This window comes from Patagioenas fasciata, chromosome 2 (genome assembly GCF_037038585.1).
Source record: "Patagioenas fasciata isolate bPatFas1 chromosome 2, bPatFas1.hap1, whole genome shotgun sequence".
NCBI lineage: Eukaryota > Metazoa > Chordata > Aves > Columbiformes > Columbidae > Patagioenas > Patagioenas fasciata.
The window spans coordinates 163,311,093-163,332,342 of NC_092521.1; the positions used below are offsets into that span (position 1 = coordinate 163,311,093).

The 21,250-nt window shown below is 40.9% G+C and overlaps 1 protein-coding gene across 8 annotated transcripts in view; it reads right to left on the reverse strand.

Annotated features, from left to right (window-relative positions):
* The window catches only part of SCN5A (sodium voltage-gated channel alpha subunit 5), a 216,986-nt gene that overhangs the window by 76,604 nt on the left and 119,132 nt on the right, over positions 1 to 21,250 (reverse strand). For all 8 annotated transcript variants that reach the window (XM_071805348.1, XM_071805346.1, XM_071805345.1 and 5 more), the window contains 2 exons: positions 19,329 to 19,502; positions 17,534 to 17,890 (listed from right to left, as the gene is read on the reverse strand). In XM_071805348.1, the coding sequence (XP_071661449.1) occupies positions 17,534 to 17,890; positions 19,329 to 19,502 (531 nt within the window). The remainder of the gene's footprint in view (positions 1 to 17,533; positions 17,891 to 19,328; positions 19,503 to 21,250) is intronic.

Genomic DNA, 21,250 nt, shown 5'->3' on the forward strand with positions numbered 1-21,250 from the left:
ACCTCCATGTGGACATCGAAATTCTGTTATCAGAAGCCGAATTTCATCCTGTATTTCATTAATTCTGCCATCCCCAGAATAACTTCTTTGCAGTTTCTTGATTTACTTTTCCATATTTATTTTGGATGTCAAACTACAGTTACATAAGTCTATCTAGATACACCTGCAGGTGTATATAATGGGTAGTAACATTCTTAGTGTTGTTATTTACCATGGATTATTAAAGCAATGTTGTTTGCTTCCCAGAAATGCAGCTGACATTTTGCACAAAAAGCTATTTGCACTTCATGCTTTTAGCCAAAAATAAATCTCAAATACCATTCCCTCCTTCCTTTGTGAGCAGGTAACCTCAGAGGTGTGTTGTTGGGCGTTCAAATAAAGAGAACTGTGGTATAAGCACTTTTTGTTTACTTATTCTCCCCCATTTCACTGTACACTGCATTTTCCAGAAAAATATATGCTCAACCCATGACACACCACATTTCCTGTAAAAGGTTACTAATAATATCCAGTCGTTCTGGTTGCTAACGCAATGCTTTCAGTTTAAATAAAAGCAAACTAAAGACTAATTCAGTTTTCAAAAAGCAATGGCAGATTTGTATGTCCATATGGATCCCCTTAAAAAGAAATCCACTTTCCCATGATATCGAGCAGTCAGTCTCTGAAAGCAAATCACTTTTTTGGTGCTTGAGGTTAGGAATCAAATGACAGAGACACTCAAAGAAACCCCAGCTCCTCCAGCATAATGATGTTAAGCATTTACCCTAATGACAGTACAGCATGCTTTGATGGGCTTCCTCACTTTTTCTTGCCTTTCCAAAGCTGGTGACACTGGTTATGCAGTTATAAGGCACAAAGGAACAGATTCACCCAGCCTAATGTCAGGTGCCTCCCTGAGGTGCTTAAGCTGGAGGACTTTTCGTAGGATGTCTGTAGATGATGGAGATAGTCTGGCATCCCAGGAGATGCTGAAGAGCTGAACCGTCTCTGGTGGTGCCTAGGCAGGGGCTGCCAGTGGAGGCTGCGACCCACATATACTGCCGTGGTGGTTTGCCTTCTCAACTCCTCAGCTCCATCACCTCCTTTTGTTTCGGTCATCACAGTGGAAAATTAGACAGTGTAATTTCAGATGACACCTTCTGGTCAAACCGTCTTTGAAAATACCTGTCTACAAACTCTGTTGCTGAAGTTAAAATACTTTTGGGTGGTGATTTTTTGAGTCACCATCCCTGGAGGTGTTTAAAAGATGTATAGATGAGATTCTTAGGGACATGGTTTAGTTCTAGAGTTAGGCTATCGTTGGACTTGATGATCTTGAGGTTCTTTTCTAACTAAAATGATTCTATGATTCTACCTTTAAACCATGCAACTACTCCTTAATTTCCTTTCCATTCTCATATTTACCTTGATTTGACAAAAATGGAAGGATATACACATTTATGTGTTTTAACCTTCCACCTGTTATTCAGTTAAACAGTGTCCAGCCCCTGCAGTCCTTCTACACTCCTGTGAATTGCTTCACTGATGCATTTGCTGCGTCAAATACGAGCTGAAAATCCACTGGAAAGTCCAAGGCCATTTCTGAGCAGACGGAAAATAATTCTGTACTTCATTTAGCTAGGAGCGAGCATGAAGCTGCACCTGCCCGAGTTCAATGGCAGGGTTAAGCCATCTCCAAAGTGAGGTCCTCAGCTACTGGTTCTGTTTGATTGCAGAGGATCACATTTTCAGGCAGGAGGTTCAGAAAGCAGAGCATACAGGAACTGTTCTCATGAGCTTGTAAACCCACAGGACCCTTCGAACATCTGGAGGTTCTCAGACTGCAGATGTGTGTTGTCATCTCCACTGCAGGAGATGGGAGGATAGGAAGGACAGTTGAGGGCACATATGAGGGACCTGCATCACCTCAAGATGCTTCCCTGTGGATGAGAAATCTCCTAGGAGCCAGCTAAGCAGGTTTTTCTATAACAACAGGGACCAGACCAGAAAACATGCCCTGTCGCTGAATTCTGTCATGCAAAAAAGCAAGCAGTTAAAACATATTGTATCCCTGTGGCAGCGAATTGTCACTTGTGTCACTCACCTGCATAGAAAAGCCCAGGCAGAGCAGCATGGTGAGGTACTTGGCAGAATCATCAAGGACTCTAATCTAATACTGGTTTGTTTTTTTTTTGTGGGGGGGAGGATAAAACAAAGCCCTACACCTCAACCTATTCAAACCCACTTCTCTGGCAGTTCTTGTTAGACACAGACTAGCAAGAAGCTCTTCAGGTATCTCCGACCAGCAGAAGAAACTGATTTTCTTCCTTACTATTTGTTTTCTGATGGCAGTGGACATCTGCACTGTTCTTTGCCCAGCACAGATGGGAAAGATGCAGTTTTCTCTTTGAAGACCTTGATGACTTCTAGCAAGCATAATACAATAATATCAACTATTTATTTTGTTTACTGTAGCAAAATCCATGAAGCTGCAAGGAGAAACTGCTCATAAAGGGGCTTTCACTGCATGAAGGAAGTGCGAGATTTAAGTTTAAGCCAGAGACCTACAGTAAGAGGTCATCTAGTCCATCTCTCTGATACTGGAGAATTATTTCCTTCCTTGGAAATATATTTTTGTACATTTTCATCCCAGGGCAAAATTTACCAAGAGAGAGTACTCCTGCAAAAAGCAATTTACATGATCTTTTTTTTCTGTGTTCCCTTTTTCTATTATTTCAGCTATTTGTGCTTGGTTAAGAAGCTTATATCCTCCCAGCCCAGTTTCTCTTGATCCTGTAGTCAATCTCATAATCCCATTCTCATGATATCTTAGTTTGTCGCTGTCAAAATGATCATGATACCACAAGCATGGAGTGTGGTCCTCGTGGCCAGGGGCAGGTGAGAGAGAACACAGGTTGGAGCAGGACTGATCTCCTTCATGTTTCTTGCCCAATATCAGTTAGGAAAACACATGGAAATGGGGATATGGATCTACTGTCCTGCAGCCAGACACATCCCCAAGTGGACTGTGTTTGACCCTACAAGGCAGGCTAGAATTTGTAGATGAGAGGTTTGTGGGGCACCATAGTACCAGTTTGTTCCAACAGGTATTTTTATCTACTCCATGTTAATCTGCTTGGTGAAATAACTGGTTTATCTGTTTAAATATAAATAACAGTATAAATAAATAAAATAATATAAATTAATAGAAACAATACAACAAATTCAGCTTATTTCCTATGTAAGATCTCTAAACTACCTAATGATGGTAATGAGAGAGGATGTTCTCCACAGGAAACAAAAATGGAAAGATGTGGTAGGAATAATTCTCTCATATGCAAATACAAAAATGGCTATAAATTCAGTGATTCCATGTAAATTATTTCAATTTTCACTCCTCACAGCTACCACATGCATTTCCCCTGCCCATGCAGAACAGCACTCGCAGAGATTGACCTTGAAAAGCTGAGCCTTGGGGCATGGCTGGCACTCACACTCCCTTTAGGGCAGACAAAGGCATCCAGGGTGCCCTTTACAGACAGGCCTGATCCAACCCATATGGCCAGAAGACCTTGAGCTCAACATGTTTCATCCTAAAAGTGATGGTTGCACCAGGTAAGACGAAACTAAGGAGTAAAAATGCCTTTTCTTGCCATTGACTGTGAAGAATATGTGGTATTTACCGTAAGGCCAAGAGTACTGCTGACCGTTCTCCACTGCTGGCATTGACATTCCTTTAACCTGGAAGTTTCAGCGGTCTCTTGTGCAGCCTGTGGTGTTGAAGCAGCGCCAGGCATAGAAGTGATAAAATCACAGAATCATTTTGGTTGGAAAAGACCCTTAAAGATCATTGAGTCCAACCATAACCTAAATTTAGCACTAAACCATGTCCCTAAGAACCTCATCTATGTGTCTTTTAAACCCCTCCAGGGATGGTGACTCCACCACTGCCCTGGGCAGCCTGTTCCAATGCCTGACAACCCTTTCCATGAAGAAATGTTTCCTAATGTCCAATCTAAACCCTCCCTGATGCTGGATGGCAGCCGTGCTCACCCATGTTCAATGATGTGTGCATGAGTGGGGGGGACAGTCACCCTATTTCTCACTTCAGAGTTTGAAGGGGTATGTATAATTAATGGGACAGATTACTTGGTGCTGTTCTCAACACTTTACATAGGAGTAAATCTCCTTGAGTAATGGGAGGGTAGATTAAGCCAATTAATTACACTTCAGAGCACCTTTGTGTCACATAGGAGTTTTCTGAGGTCACTTTAAGTTGCCATTCATCCCTCCCTGTTTTCAGCGGAGCTATAAAGCTGGACCAGCACCGGGGTATGTCAGACCTGACATGGGTACATCCTTTTGAGAGGGGGAGGCAGGCAAAGGGCATCACATCAACATTGCTCTTGCTGCCAGTCTGACATGCTGGACCACATGATGAAAATGCCTCTTCAGAGAGGAACGTCGAACTGAGATGGGAGTCTGATGCTTCACCAGCTCCTGTCTTGCAAGGACCAGCCGCCAGCCTCTGCCTCTCCTCACCCGCAGCTTCTGCAGCACCCCAAAAGCAGGCAGAACAAGGGGACTTATGTCATTGTCACTGTGAAACACAACCCATGACACTTCTCACCACAACCTGGTGGATCCCTCACATTGCCAAGTCTTTTTTTTACCCACCTGTGTTCATATATACATGTACACAAACCATACCACTCCAAGAGCTGGTCAAGAACTACTGAACTGAATTTAGATTTTTTTAGATGATGACTTTCAGTGCTTTTTGAAAGTAAGTCCCTTAAAAGTATCAGAGGGGGAGTCTCTGGAAACCAAGTACTTCCTGACCAGAAAGTCTTAGTCTTGAAGTCCTATATGAGAGGAGGGTGAGATGGTGAAGGGAGGCAGATAAATTCTTTCCACTACTGAAGCCACACCATAAAGCCAAACATGTTCCTGCATGTTTTTCTTCAGACATCAAAACAACACTAATTCACCAGCATAGTAAGAGCTTCATCAGAACTGTTGTGGACCTCTCAAACTACTGTCTGGACAGACAAAATGTGATATCAGTCATGTCCAGTTGTGAACCTCTCCCAGTAAGACAGCTGTATTAACAATGTTAAAGGCTCAACATACCCCAAAAGCACTAGAGAAACTATGGAAAGTTTATTAATTAGAAGCCAAGAGACAATTACCTTTGTGCTGAGTCAACATACGTGTTTAGCTGTCATGGTGATGAGGGTGTCAAGACAACTGGAGAGCAAGACACACTGTACAGGTTTGGGCTGACTGTACACACTTGAGAGTCTCCCAATAAGGAGTGAGAAACACCCGTATTATCCCTGGAATATTTTCACTACTCAAATGCAAACAATACCGCATCAGCTGCTCTACTCACTATTATGCAATGACTAGACACAAGAAAAAAAGTCACTAATTTTGGAAGTTTAAGCTCTGTGGTGTTTACCTAGAGACCAAACCAGCCCTGACCCTTTATGGCTGTGCTCACAGGAATAAAACTTTGTGGTCAAGGCAGAGCAGGATCCCTGGAATGATCCCTTTAAAACTCAGATACTACATGTTCCCTGAGAGGGGGACACCTGGCCATGACCGAAGTCTGTGTTTAGTTTTGTGCTCAGCCACCTACTGGTCATCATGTCCCTTGGGCCACCAGGACTGAAGATTAAGAGGTAATTCCCATTCACACATGGCATGAAACACCTGGGGAAAGGTAAAGGCCACAGAGAAATGAAAGGATAAAAAACCACAGAAAGAAAAACAGTGATAATGGCTATAGTAATGAATGACTTCCCTACATTCAATTTATTACACCAAAGCAAAATCAGTATGAGAGTAGGCTTGGAAACAAGAAAATTAAATCAGAGAGTCAAGAAATAATTAATATTAGTTTTCCTAGGTTTGCTATTACAACCCGGGCTTCATCACAGAATCACACTTTCATATTAAGTGAAATGGGAAAAAGACTCCTACTTAGTGAAAATTTGGGGTGTGTGTTTTGCAGGTGCAGATCCCTGGGAGGGCAGGACAGGGTGACAGAGCTTTCTGCCAGCTGGGAGGGCCTCTTTCAGGAAAGCTGCAAAATAGATTTCTGCTAGTAATTTTGCACACTACGGAATGTGCCTTCACAGCAGATGGCTGGGCTCGCAGCTTTCACACACCTCTGGTGGAGCACACAAGTGACTTAAGAGCAGGACAAAACTCTACCTTTCGGTAGCGAAACTTGGCAGAAGGGTTTACCAGCAGTGCTACTGGTTATACATCCAAAACAAGAGCCACTCTGTATTTGCAAGACTGACACATGTGCCTCCTTTCTGTCCTAAAAAGTGACCCATTTCCAAAGCCATGATTGGCTCCTGGCTCCCATGGAGCCCCCACTCAGCACCACGTCCCCTTTGGTCTCTGGTTTAGCTGTGGCTACTTCTGAAGGTTTCTTAGTTCCCAAAGCCTCAGGGAGATATCCTGGTTCTTTTTCAAGGATGGGAAGGAGGTGAATGTTCTCTCTTCCCACAGTGTATGTCTACAGGTAGAGCTGGTTCTGAGATGTGTTTTGCAGAGAAGCATCACTAAAATCAGAAGAAAAGCACTTCATAGAGGACTGGCTACCAGCATCCTTCAAGTCAAGTCTGTGCTCAACTGCATGATCAAAGCAAACTCTTCTTTCCAGGCATGATGACCTCATCTTTGACTACTTTCTTATATCAGGAAATACAAAAGATATTTTGCTGATGTGGAAATTTGAAAATTATTTTATTTACTAATTGTATTCTGCATGCCTGGCTGCAATCCCATGAAGTGGAGTTGTTTAAAATCTTCTGTAATGCAAGAGGGACATAAAATTGGGGAAACAAAGGAGAAAACTGGTGGTGTAAGTTGTCTGTAAGAGCATTTTTAGGAGTTCATGCTTACTGCCAGTCTGCTAGAGAGGAGAAAGGAATCGAGAGCTAGGCAGCTAGACCGTTTTACAATCTAAAAATTGCATCTACAGTAGTAAACAAAGACAAGCCAAGACCTGTTCTCCATCCCTGAGGGCAAGCAGCTGACCTCCCTTACCCCACTCCTCCCCCAGGCAGGTCTGTTGGTGGCTTCTGTCCCCAGACAGGGCTGTCCCCTGAATGCTCAGGCACCAGCTGTGACAGGGTGGCCCAGGGAATGTGCAAACCAAGAACAAGGAGGGATGCTCACAATGCTTGAGTTCATGCCCTGGCCAGTTCATAGATACAACCACCTGCCTGTGTTTTCAAGCAGAGAGACATCGGCAGGCATTTTGCGCTGGCTGAAACTACCAGAAATTGGATGGAATGACAATTAGATGTGGGACACCATAGATTACAGGAGAGGAGAAGGGACATGGAAGTCCTCCTGGAAGAAACACCCAGAGCGGAAGGGAAACAAACTGAGAGTAGAACTGCTTGAAAAATGTCCATCCTCAAAGACAAATATAAGTGCCTCTTTTTATCTCCATGAAAATTCAGCACAGAAAACATCAATGTTTTTAACAGTAGAGTCCAAACCCTGGTATCAGTTACCATGTACGCATTCACCCAAAAAATATGACTATGACCCACAGAAAGCAGAGCTTCTGTATGGAAAGTGGCTTGATCAAAAAATAAAACCATTTTTGCACTGAAATAATTACAAGAGTTTCAAAAGGCTTTGGGATAGAGACTTGAATTTTGCTTGTGTATTGGGAATTGTGAAGTCAAGATATACAATGAGATGGAGATCGGAGAAGATGTCATAGAAGGCAAAAAGCCAAAGCAATGTTGAAAGAGGAGGAGATTTGCTCAAGGCATAAGACTGGGAAGACTACAGCAGAGATATGTGGCAATGTCAAAGAGGGGATTACTATAATCAAGGCCAGAACTAACCAAAAAGAAAGAAAATACAGTTTAGGTAGAAGAAGAGTAAAGGAAGGGCAGATCTGGTCATATTCAATGAGAACTAATTTAAACAAGAGTCTGGCTAGGGAAGATCCAAACAAAACCCAGACAACTCGCACAGCGACATTAATGAAAAGAGACGCATTTAGTTGTACCTACCTTTGCACACTCTTGTCCATTTACATTTAACTCAATGTCTTCTAGACTTTTAATAACTACCTAGCTATTAGCAAGAACTCAACAACTGACAAAACTCCACTTACACTATTGACCAAGGACAGATGTAGTACAAAAAGTGGGCAGTATTTTACCCTGCTGATGTCTACTACATTAACAGGGCTGCAGGTTTTGTTTTGAAAAATCAGCTACTCTTCAGTCCCCAGACTATGACCAAATCTCAGCAAACAATACGCTAGTATCATCTTCACAAATAAAAATTATATATGTACATATACATATATATAGTGGATCCTATTAAAAATATTTCATCTTGTCAGCAGTTCATATAATGGAGTCAATGCTTAGGCAATATTTTTAGAGAAAAATCTCCGACCTGGAAACACAATTAGAACAAAAGGCATAAGGATGGTTTCCAAGGGGCAGGTTGATTGAACTAATGTATTAGCATTCCTCTTGCTCCATATTTCTAAATCATCTCACACCCATGCAAGTCAATGGGAGATAGTTTCATATTCCCTGATATATGTACCTACAGAAGACCACTAGTATTATGATCAGATTCCGTTCCCCTCTGATACACTCCAGTGACTCATTTATAGATCAAAAAGCAATACTTTTAATTCTACTGATGCAAATCTGCAACAAATGCCAAAATCTGTCACAGCTCACCAATGAATCTCATTTGGATTATTGTTTTTGGGAATTCTTTACTTCACAGATTTAAAAAGCGCCTTAGTCCAGTTTTTGTTGTCAGCCTCCTTTGAGCTGCATCAGAAACCGCTGCTCCTCTTCTGTACGCCAGGTTTTATTAGGGTTTTGGCTATTTGTATTTAAAAAGATTTACCCCTCTGTGGGTGGATATTGTAGGGAAAATTTGGCAGTTTTGAGTATATATTCAACATGGACACCATATAGTACCTTAAAACAGGAACCGAACACACTTGTCCCCTAATACAAGATGTGTGCTCGGATTTAGTCACCAAGTGCCAAGATTCGACTCTTCAGAAGAAAGAACTGAGCCTGTGGCAGGATACAGAAACTCATAAATCTGGAGTGACAGAAGGAAGCAGATTACTTTTTCGGAGTACATTTTGAATACAGTTTCTCCTCCCATCTTGTCTTTAAAGTAACTCATATGAGGATGAAAAGATTTCCATCTCTGCTAGGAGTCATCAGAGGCAACTGGACTGATTGACAGTTGGTGTCAGGATTTGTCTTTTTGATTCGTCACATGGTGCTATCTCTGTCTGGCGAACCTTCTATGATTGTTGAGGACGTTTAATAGATACAGCCAGATTTTTGGTCAAAAGCACCAGCTATCTGAGTGCTCTGCTTCCCAGACGCTGTTCAAGCAAGGATGGATAATGGGAAATACAAATAGCAAAATTTGCTTCGGGACACATGGACTATGCAGGTATCTGGCAGGAAAAATATGGAGAAGCGTGAAATGTGTTGGGGTTTAGCTACTTTCCTCTGAGGTTTGAATTCTCCAGTATCACACTAAATGTATCTGCTGCCAGCTGTAAGCATACATCAGTAGAAGAAAAAAGATGGTAACTTGTTGACAGTTGTTTTGATTCTATTTTGCTTGTGTCCCCAAATGTGCTTATTCATGTATTCTGGGCTGCTCTTCTGCAAAGCTGCACGTGACTCGAGAAAGAGAATTGGCCTCCCTTACATAAGTTCCCAAAGTTGATGAGACAGACTCAAATGACACTTCCACTTCTCGCTAAGGATCCCTTGGGCTGTCTGGCTACTTTCAGACCCTCTTAACTCTCCAGCCCCCATCTCCAGTATTCCCCCAGCTCTCATTATGGCTCCTGTAGCCTTCTGATGAGTCCTGCTCCTCGGCGCACTCTGCTCATCGCGTTGCAGATTTTGCGTGTCCTGACGATGACTGTTACTGACATGCCTATTCTCGCCTGTTTGTCATAGTGGCCTTCTCAGCTGATGCAACCAAAACACAAGCGCACATTTCCAGAATGTTGGGAACTGCTGAAAGAGCAGATAAAGCAAAGGCATCGAGGACACAAACATGGAGGGACAGAGAGAGCAGAGGGAAGGTAGCGCTCATTCAAAACTTAGGACAACCTGAACTTCTCGTTTAATCTCCTGTGGATGCGTATGTCCTTGAAAAACACCGTTCTTCCCCAGCTTTATACAGTTGTATCTTATTCCCTCTTCCTTCCACTGTGCAAGAAGTGGAACTGGTGGGCCCCAAGGAGTGCACCTGCTTGGTGGTAGAAGTATAAAGCTTGAGGACATAGACCTTTACTCTGGTTTGAGAAATTAGAAAAACCCTAAAACCCAGAATGTTTTAACTGATGTTTGTAATACCTTCTCCCCAAACTTGCTTTAATTTCCAGCAAGCAGATCTAACCTAATATTTGCAATTAGGAGGCACACCATATTTTAAAATAACCGTTCATTTATATTAATCACCAGATACAATACAAATACTACAATTCCCTCCAAGGAGATTAACCTTTATTCACAAAGTGGATGTCTTCAGTGGCCTCAATGAATAAGAGTATGTTTGGCATTAAAAGAACAAATAGTTACTTAATTCAGGGCAGCAAGTCTCATTACGACTCTTGAGTTGTACATTTCTCTAGGGATAGACAGTAACAACTAGGAAAACAGGACTTTGGTAGTTCTAGGTTTGTACATAATTTGAAAATAAGGAGATATCTGGGAAAGTGCTATCATGTCATCAGTGTTCCATTTTCATTAACTTATTGGTACAAGAATCTTAATGAATGAGGCCTCATTCCTTTGGGGTAAAGCAAGACTTAATCACCCTGTAAAAAGTTTCATGGGCTTGAAACGCCCTAGTGTAATGATTAATGTATTTTAAAATTGTCAGTCTTGATGTTGCTTCCCTCAGTGACAGTCCCTTCATGTTAGGCAGAAATACAAGTCTCATCTGAAGACCTCCTTTTACCATCATAATATGCTTTGGCCATCTGAGCTCTCTGAATGTGAAACTGTAATCCACTTTTACCTAGGCCTGTTATATGCCTAGGTATTTTACTATTACTTGTGATTTTACCACAAGGGACAGTGATAGCCCTCTATATCACTTTCATTTAAACAAAGAGAAAACCTGACACATCACCATAAACCTCTTTCAATCCTGGTTGTGATCTGCTGAGAAATTTGCAGTGATGGAGATGCATCAGTATTGGGTGAGACAGGACTTCACGGCTACTTCTACACTAATAGATTAAATGTGCCCAGGAACATTTTCCTGGCACTGGGGACAAATGTGAAAAGATCATCTTGCTCCATATTATTAAACTTCTTTGTACCCTGCACTGACCACAAACTTTCAGCTGGGATGGTTCCTTGCCTGTGAAACTCCTGTACAGTTGGCCAGCCAATGGATTCCCACAGGGTGGGCTACCAGTTCTCCTACACAGGTGGCCACATGCACTCTCGATTAGAGGTCATGGTGCTCGTGTAGTAGCACTCGATAATTAACTCTAGGGAATGGTTTATGTAAAAACAAAGACTCCATGCTGAAGACCACAAAATGCAAATAGCAGCCCCATCTTGCATGTTTATACTTCACAGCTACCTCTTGTGAATTCTGTTTTCTTGACTGCAAACACCAAACTAAAGGTAACATTAGCAAGTAAAGAAAAACAAACAAACAAAAAACCAAAACCCCGAAGTAAATAAATCTAATCAGAACTAAACATTTACCACATGCCTTTACTTTCTTAATGTTGAAAAAATAGTCAGGAAAGAAAACAGTTTATCTGGATAGACACAAATTTGAAGGCGTGCACAGAAACTGATTTTGCCTCACTGTAGGGTTACAGGCATAACTAGTAAATATTAGATAGCCACATGGAACTCAATGTCTCCTTATTTTACTTTGGGTCTGTCATTTAGGAAAATTATTCAGGACAAGAAATTGTTTTGATTTTTTTCTCACAGACTAAGCTCCATATATACTTGCTGTCACTTCTCTTCCCCACCCAAAAAAATCCTCCCCACTCCACATCTCCCAAGCCAGGATCCGTGCTAAACATCCTCTCACTCTTCTCCTCCTTCTAGAACATTTATTCCCACCCATGTTGTACTGGTGGTGCTCAGGACAACCTTCCAGCATCAGGGAGGGAGACTGTTGTGGAAGAACATGTTGAAGTGGAAATGCTAAGAAGTTATGCAGTGCTGACATTCCTCATAACTTCATTTCTTTCTTTCTCACCCTGCTGCAGAAGCATGCCTCTGTCAGAACAGATCTGGTCATATGTCATTTTATCAACAGATTTTGGCTGTTAAAGATCAAAATGATTATGAATGAGAACTAATGAGGATTTTTTGGCATCTAACTAGTTTAAGAATCCACAGATTTTAACCTGAGGGAGGTTTAGCAGCATTTTCCCAGAACATCTCTTCAAGGAACTGTCCTACACTGAGCTGTAGGAAAGGCATGTAGAGAGGAACAAACCTCTTTTTCCCAAGAACGCGACATTTCCAGATTTCCATGTGTCACAGTCACGGGTCATGATAAAACAGAAACAATATCCATTAAGGCTGCCTGAGATGTGGAAGTAGAATAGAAGGATGGATTCCAGGAGTATCTGTCTTTTTCAGATAGAAGTTTCCAGTATGTTTAACCAAAGTAGGTCACTTCAACTTTCATCCAAACCATGCTGAGCAGCTCTGCTGCTGGATACTCAAACTGGCATAAGACGACAAGACTGGAACATCCTCTTGGGTCACCAAGTCAAGCCTCCTCCTAACATTTCTTCACAAAGTAATCAAGCTCCATTTCACGTGCTGCTGGTTTGGGGCTTAGTCACTTTTGCTGGAAAATCCTCCTAAACAACCTCATAGTCAGGAACCTCCTTTCCAATCCCAGCCTAAAGGTACCTACAGTGATTTATACTCTGTCATTTTGGGATGTGCAGTATCCTGCAACTTAAATTGTTCTCCTCCTAGGCCTTGTTCTGCATTCCCCTCATCCCATACTGTGCTTTTCCCAATTAGTACTTAATCCTTCTTGAGCATCAGTCATTAATGTGGTGTATTGCACACTCAGTACTGCAGATCACTGTGCAACAGCATTCATGCTCTCCTTTCTCCTCTATAATTACCTTTCCTGATATGTATTAGAATCTTGTTCACTTCTTTAATGGGTGCAATGCATTGGTGTATTGGTACATCAAAACATTTTACTGGCTCAGTCAGCCAGGGTGTTATGTACATGAAGATACCTGTGGCTGAGTTTACCTCCCAAGACTTCAGGAACAGAAACAGGTACTTTTAGGGTCTATTTAATCTGATGTATTTCCGATGTCTTTTTAGGTAAGATATTTTGTGGCTTCACAAACTCCGTTAACCAGATCTGACTACAAAGGCATCTCAATGCAGTTATCTCAGATACAGATGTCCACAGTGGCTGATATGTTTACTTTTATTATCCTCTCAAACATTTGCTGTTGGTAACCTACTTGGCCATAGCATAAATTCTTAAATAGGGCTGAGTGCATAACCTTACACTTTGTATTGTGTAATTACATGCATCACACATTAATTCAATGATAATGTTGCATTATTTTGCATTAATTTTGCAATTCTTCCTATAGGATAGACTGATATGCTAGAAATTGGTGGTTCTTTATGCCTCTGTGTTATCAGAAAATGTCATTAATACTTTCCTGAATAAATAACATTTCCATGAACAGTAGACAAGAAAAAAAGCCTAGGACACATCCTAAGAGACCTCTTCCAGCGTTGTATTTCACCTTTCAGAAAAATTCTGAAGATGTCACTTCTGTGGTTACAGACTCTACGTCTTGGCATGTTTGTGACTCCAAGAGACAAAATCCACCATGGAAATGCAGCAGTGGATTACCAGCTTGTGGTGGATTGGGGAATGGTGGTGGATGTGCTGTGGAAGTACCAGGGATGTATGTAAATCAGAGGTGAGACAACCAGTGCAGAAACTCAGCCCTGAGGGTGAGTTAATCACTGCAGCTGTTAGCCTGGGGTAACACTGATGCTTTTTGGGTGCTGTTTATGTCACACACAGTCAAATCAGAGCATGAGCAAAGACAGTGAGTGCCCTTCTGCCCTGTGTCAAGTTGTCTTTCACTTGGTGGCACTTCGGGAGAAGCTGGTAGAAAACAAGCTTCATCTGGGAAATGCTTTTCCTGCATTCTTCTCTTGTGACAGGACACGGGATGATGGTTCTAAACTAAAGGAGGGGAAGAGTCAAGCTAGACACCAGGAAGAAATTTTTGACACTGAGGGTGGTGAAACACTGGCCCAGGTTGGACAGAGAGGTGGTGGATGCCCCATCCCTGGAGACATCCCAGGCCAGGCTGGACGGGGCTCTGAGCAACCTGAGCTGGTGAAGATGTCCCTGCTCATGGCAGGGGTGGCACTGGATGAGCTTTGGAGGTCCCTTCCAACCCAAACTATTCTGTGATTCTATGGGTAGCCAGCAGAAGAATAAAAGGGTGACTTTGTCAGTGTACGTAATGCACACACAATGAGGTTGCAAGGTTGTAGCTTCCATGATTGAGTGTCAGTTTTATTCATGCCCATGGTTAGCACTCATTACACTCATTACACACAATTATCCCCCCAGAAGTGGCTGTGTCATGCTCAATTCTCACATTGGTTGACCCGGCAGAGTAGGGGGCATCAGGAAGAGCCTCACTGCAAAAATCCCCCTTTATCTTCTTAATAATTCCTGTCTCAGTGACTTTCCTTATTAACCTCAGTAACATAAATGTACGTAGGAAATATTTTAAGTCCTTTACAAAACTTAACAGTAAGCATAATTATGCAGTTAGCAATTTCAGAAGCTCTTTCTTACAAATGAGGGAGAAACTATTTTATTATCTGTCTGATTTGGTTTTACCTTCCAAAGTGGCTTCAATGACTACAAAAATGCCTTCTTACAATAGTAGCACAGTATTATTGTGCAGAAGGCAGTTACACAGCACATAATTTTCCAACTATGCTGCAAAGTTGAGTTCTTTGAAGATGACTCAAATACCAGCTGACCGGCAATAAACATAGTTTCATGTGGCACTGTGCTGGTCCAAGACACCTTCAGGACACATGAATACAAACCAAAGATTTAAGATTTACTAAAATACCTTTCAACAGCTGGACTGGTCTAACATGAAATTGCCAAGGGCACTTACTAACTTTCCTAGCTTTTCTTCCACTATTCCTCTGAATTTATGTTACTGAAGCTTGGTGAGACCTGCAAACCACTTCACTGACCATACCGCAGAATCGCAGTGGTTTTAACTCTTCCAGCGCCAGTCTGCAGCCATAACTTTTACAGTAGTTCAAGAGCAGATCTGCTCTGTAACACACAGCCTTGCAGTTGGGAAAGTGACCACAGACAGTACCATAAGTACTGGCATATGTGACAGATAAAAGTATTTAATCTAGATGAGTGTGCAGATCTGCTACACGGAGAAAAATGCTGTAGGATTTCCTCCATGCTTTCAGAAACTAAGAAAGCATTCAGAATCCAAACGAGATACAACCTCAGGATAATGTTTTTTCTTATCAGAACTGACTCTTGAAATGCAGAGGAAGAACAAGGATCTCGGCAAGTTAAAAGAGAAACTCTGCTGGCACAGATTGCAACCCAGTTACAGGTGAAAGATTTAGCACTCACGTCTTCTAATTTTGAAGGGTTCATGGTGCTTTTTGGGTACTGGAAGTTTTGTATATGATGATATTCAGCAAAATAATTGAGTTCGGGAGTTCAATGCACTCTCAGTGAGGAAAGCAAGAATTGTGTTGATGCCAGAGGAATAAGGACCTTTTCTGTACCCGCTAATCAACCTCATGAAATCTCTGTGTAACACAGTTGACACAAGATGAGTCTCATGATTCAGAATCTGTTGTTCTTTTCACACCTATGAATCATTTCCTCTTCTTTTTTTTTCTTTTGAGTGATATACAGACAGTAATCATTGCTATTCACCAGTCACTGCTGCATGCTTACTGGCTGAAAAAGATAAAGCTGGCATTTTTGGTTTCAGCTGACCAGTAACTACAGCTTATCCAGGCTCAAAGAGGTTTTCAATATCTGCTTTTACACCTGAGACAGCCTTTTTGGAGCACTGACAGTTAGATAGGTGTAGATAATGTCAATGCAATCTCCGCTGAATCAGATTTCATATTTAGCAGAACTTACGCACATTGATGAGTGTTAATATCTAAGTGCATCAGATGTTGCAAATTCACATCTTTCAATAATCCATGAATATTTCAAATGTTAACATTTTCCCCAGAATTTACCACATCTTATTTTCAGGTTTCATTATCATACACAGAATCCATTGCTTAATGGTGGGAGAAGATAAATTTTCTGGATCACACGGTAAACTCTCCAACAAGATATGCAGAAATTAATAATTTGCCCCAACTCCTCTATTTACATTTATCTCCAAAAAAAATATATAGAAAGGGGAAGTTAGGGAAAAAAAACATATGTAATCTGCCACTTTCTGAGTAATCATAGTTTAACGTTTTGACTTGATATTAAAAAAAACCCCATGAAATATAATTTGCTTTTGCAATGTAACATTTCAGTGGAAACTGTTAAAATACAAATTAATGTTAACAAAACACTGTGCTCTGTTTTTCTACAAGATCTTTCAATAACTTTTCTACCCCAGCAGCTGAAAACCAAAACATTGGGCACATAACAACCACTAAATGCAATTGATAGCTAACCCAACCTTTTTTTTTTGTTTTTTTTTTAATAGCAGCATCTACTATTAAACAACTCACTACATAAACAGTGAGGCCATTAGAGCCACAATGTCAAAGATGCTCTGTAAGCTGAACAGGCAAAACATTGCCACAATGACTGCGAGCCAGCAAAGCGCTCCGTAAGATGTCAACAGGGAAATACAATTCAGTCTTAATAGGTTCAGAGCTTATGTAAGCCACGCTTATGGGATAATCTATTAAAAAGCCAAGTGAGCAAGTGACATTGCTGTAAACACAGCATGCAGCTCCCTAGAACATCCAGGATAAAGACATTCAGAACTCCACTCAAAGACACTGTGTTAGTTGTAAGGTTCATGTGTTCTGGACCAAAAATGAAGGGAAATAAAAATATCTCCCAAAACAGTGACAGCTAAGGTGATATTTACTTCTGTATAGAAAAGAGATTTGGAATCCCTTCAGCTCCACAAATGGTTCCAGATACAAATTAAGTATGACCGGCCCATATGCCTTTCTTCTAGTAAAACATGACTTCTTTCACAAAAAAATAGTAAGCCTGCATTCCTAATCAGTAATGAAATGCTACCGATTTTGTACTTGGATGTGAACAAGTTTCTCTGGGTGACAACTTGGTTCATCAAATTAAACCCATGGAGCAATGTGAGATTTGTCATTTCTGGATTAAAAAAACCAGTATATTTTCACACACCCAGCAGGAAATGTAGAAATAAAACATCTGGAGAACTCACCACCAGGTTTCCTATCACCATGACCAACAGGAAGACGAGAAGGCACAGCGGCTGCCCAGCTACTTCCATGCAGTCCCACATGGTCTCGATCCACTCCCCACACAAAATACGGAAGATGATGAGGAACGAGTGGAAGAAATCATTCATGTGCCACCGTGGCAAATTGCCAGTCGTGCTTATCTTCTTCACGTTGTCCATGTAGCTTTTCCCAAAAAGCTGCATTCCTACTACGGCAAAAATAAAGACGATGATGGCCAGCACAAGAGTGAGGTTTCCAAGGGCGCCCACCGAATTACCAATGATTTTAATGAGCGTATTTAAGGTCGGCCAGGACTTTGCCAATTTGAAGACTCGCAGCTGTGAACAAAACATAAACAACAGTGTCAGTTCACAAACGCAAGAGAAATTTCAGCTGATGAATTATTAAAGTGAGTGACACATGAAAGATGTTAAATGCCACAGTATGTGCGGTACAAGGTGATTTTAGCCGTACTTCCTGTTAACCCCACTACATCTATTAATAAAATATCAGTTCAGCTTCTTAGATGAGAATTAACCTTCCCAGAGCTATGCTCTGCCTTGTTAGACAGATGTGCTTTTAGAGGCTCGTTCCCCCAATATCACAGTGGGTAGAGGATGTAAGGAGGAAATCTCAGGTCTTAATATTCCCTTTTACGTTGCTTTTGTTTTTCAAATTAAACAGTCTGGCAGGCATTTGGGGCAAAGGGTTTAGGGTTAGATCCTACAATGAGAGAAGCAACTCCTCTGTGTTTCCAAGCAAGCTTCAGCCAGCTGCTATTAGCTGTTAGTTCCCAGGGTGAAAATCACCTCTGTGCTGAGGATCACGCAGTCTATGCACAACCCACGTCCCACTTAAAACCTATTTTAAGGATATAAATGGTTCCTAGCCGTTGTGTTGTGTTTTCAACTGAAGGCTTAATTTCAGCCCTATTGAATAGGGATTGCTCAAAAACTGACAGGAGACTCTCAGGACCTAGCAGCAGCGGTGAAAAATTAGCATTTTTCAATCAGTCCAGAGAATTTTAGGGCAAAAAAAGAATATATATTAAAAAAAAAAGGTCTTCCGCTAAATATAACCATAACGGCTTATTTTTCTGGTCTTCACAAATCGTGCAGCCATATCATGGCCAGAATGATTAGCATGGACATCCTGGTACATGAAGTGCAATGCAAATGTCAGGCTGGCAAGGAAACTACTTCTCTGTTCCAGTATGTCAACAGTCTCTCATTAATAGAATACCACTATCCCGGGCATAACAAAGAGGCTGACAGCTAAGGAGTTCCCAGGAAAGACAGATGCTATGTTATGCTGATCAGTTCTAGAAAAAAAAAATCATTCCGTGAATAATTCAAAGACATTTTCTTTTGACAACATGTAAAAGAATGGTGGCATGTTTATAACATAATATAGGAATAACAACTTCTAAAACAACAAGTTACTGGCTCTTGTATTTCTTGGGCTATCAATTATCTGCTGACTATGCTAACAGGTGTACAGGTATAAAATGGCAGATTTTTATTACAAATTGGAACTCAAACATTTTAAGTGTGCTACAAGTACCTGGCACAGATAGAAGGAATCAAATTATGTTCTCATTTACCCTGATGTAAATCTGGAACAATTCCAATTATCCCGCAGCCTATAATTAGTGTCATGTACTGTTCAAATTAAAGTCTTTATCGGCAGATTTGCTTTTAAGGAATTAGGTTGCATTCATGTCAGAGTTTATATGTAATAAAAGAAGGGGGGGTAAGAACAGAATAAGACCGTTACCAATCGAAAGGAGCGTAAAACAGACAGGTTTCCCATGCTGGACAAACCCAGTTCCATCAGGCTTAGTATAACAATTATGCTGTCAAAAATATTCCAGCCCTGCTGAAAATAGTAGTAGGGGTCAAGGGCAATTACTTTGAAGATCATTTCTGCTGTGAAAATCCCAGTGAAGACCTGCAGAAAGAAAATATGAAGTTAAAGTAACTTTTTAAGTACAGCTTCTTGCTTGCAGACTTTCCACTGGTACAGCTGAATACAGCAGAAAGCAAAAACACTCTAAAAGCAAATACTCTATTTTGTCATGACTGATTCTTTCTCCTTATTACAACTTTGTCTAGCCTTTTCACAATAATATTCAATACTGCCGTAAACTTACAATGACATCAAGCTCTGGTTTGGAACATCCATTTCCATCTCCTTCCACCACCTGAATAATCTCAGTGGTAGAAAATAAAATGTAAAGGTGTCTTTTATAAAGGTTAAATCTATTCATTTCACTGGAGAAACCCGAATTAATAGAGTGGGAGTGTTAAAGGGGTATTTGGGTTGTAGCGTACATGCTGTATTATCCTTTTTATTTTGTTATTATTATCAATACCAGAGCAACGCAAGCCTCCAGTCACTCTGAGGTTATTACTGGCAGCAAAGGTGATTATAAACTCTTCATTTGAGTCCTAGTCTTTTTTTAAGAATAGTCACGGCAATTTTCTTTACACAGTATCTTGGGAACATATTGCTTATTTATGACCCAGTTCAAATGCCGTATGGTGGAACTTCTAATTGGAACATTTTTCTTTAAAACAATGTATAAATATTACCTATGAGGCAGAGGGAGAGGGAAAGGGAAGGCTGCTGACAGCAATTTTAGTTTTAACATATTTCTGCAAAGTATCTCAGAGAATCAGCTCTTGTCCTTTCCCATGCCCTCCTTAAGTAACAGTTTAAATGCAGAACGCAAGGTTACAATCAACTTAAATTGACAAAATGTGGGCACCGAGTTCTCCATATACTGTTTTATTTTTGTTCCAAGGCCCAGTACAAGCTGCACAGAGCTTTATGTTTCTCAAAAATCATCTATTGTGCATTTGTATTAAAGCACGTGGTTTTCTGTGAAACAATCAACATTAATCCATTGTGTTGGTCAAAAGAGAGGGGAATCCAGAGCTCACATATAAGTAATATAGAGTCAAGAAGAAAAATTTTCCTTCCAATAAGCTGAATATTTGCAGCATTATCCCAGCAAAACCGATCGACTCTGAGCAACAAGAGATGAGAAACCCATTAAGACATGGAAATGAAAAGTTAAGATTATATAATTATGATATTATGGAATAAAAATACATTATCATAGCCTGCATTTGAGGTATGCTTGGCTTTACTCTGTAAAGCTTCAGGAACTAATTCTTCCAAGTGGACATTTTACACAATTGCTTGCGTAAAATATCTTTTCTTTCTCATCAGGAAAATGATACCTTGGACTGCAACAACACATTGGGATAAAACAACATCCAGTCACCATTTCATACCAAAAACCCAATGCAACAACCTGTCTCATGTTTCTCACTAGCCAACAATTTCTGAGTCATGGTGGTCAGAAGTACCAAAGATTCCCACTAGAATGCTCCAATTTCCCTTAGGACAGAGACCAAGACAAAACTGGATGTCTGGGAAATTGTATCCAAGGGACTGTCTTTAAAACCACGGTGCCACGCCGCGTGCATTATGCAACCATCTTGCTGAGAAATGACTCAGGAGGATCACTTTCTTTGCCTGAATCATTTTAATCAATAGCCTTGTGAGAAGGAAATGCCACAGTGAGACAGAAAAATGTCTGTGCCTTCCTGAAGGCATCAGGAACCGTGTACGTGTACCAGCTAAGTATTTCCAACAGCAGTTGTCGAATTGCCGGCACCTGGTACATG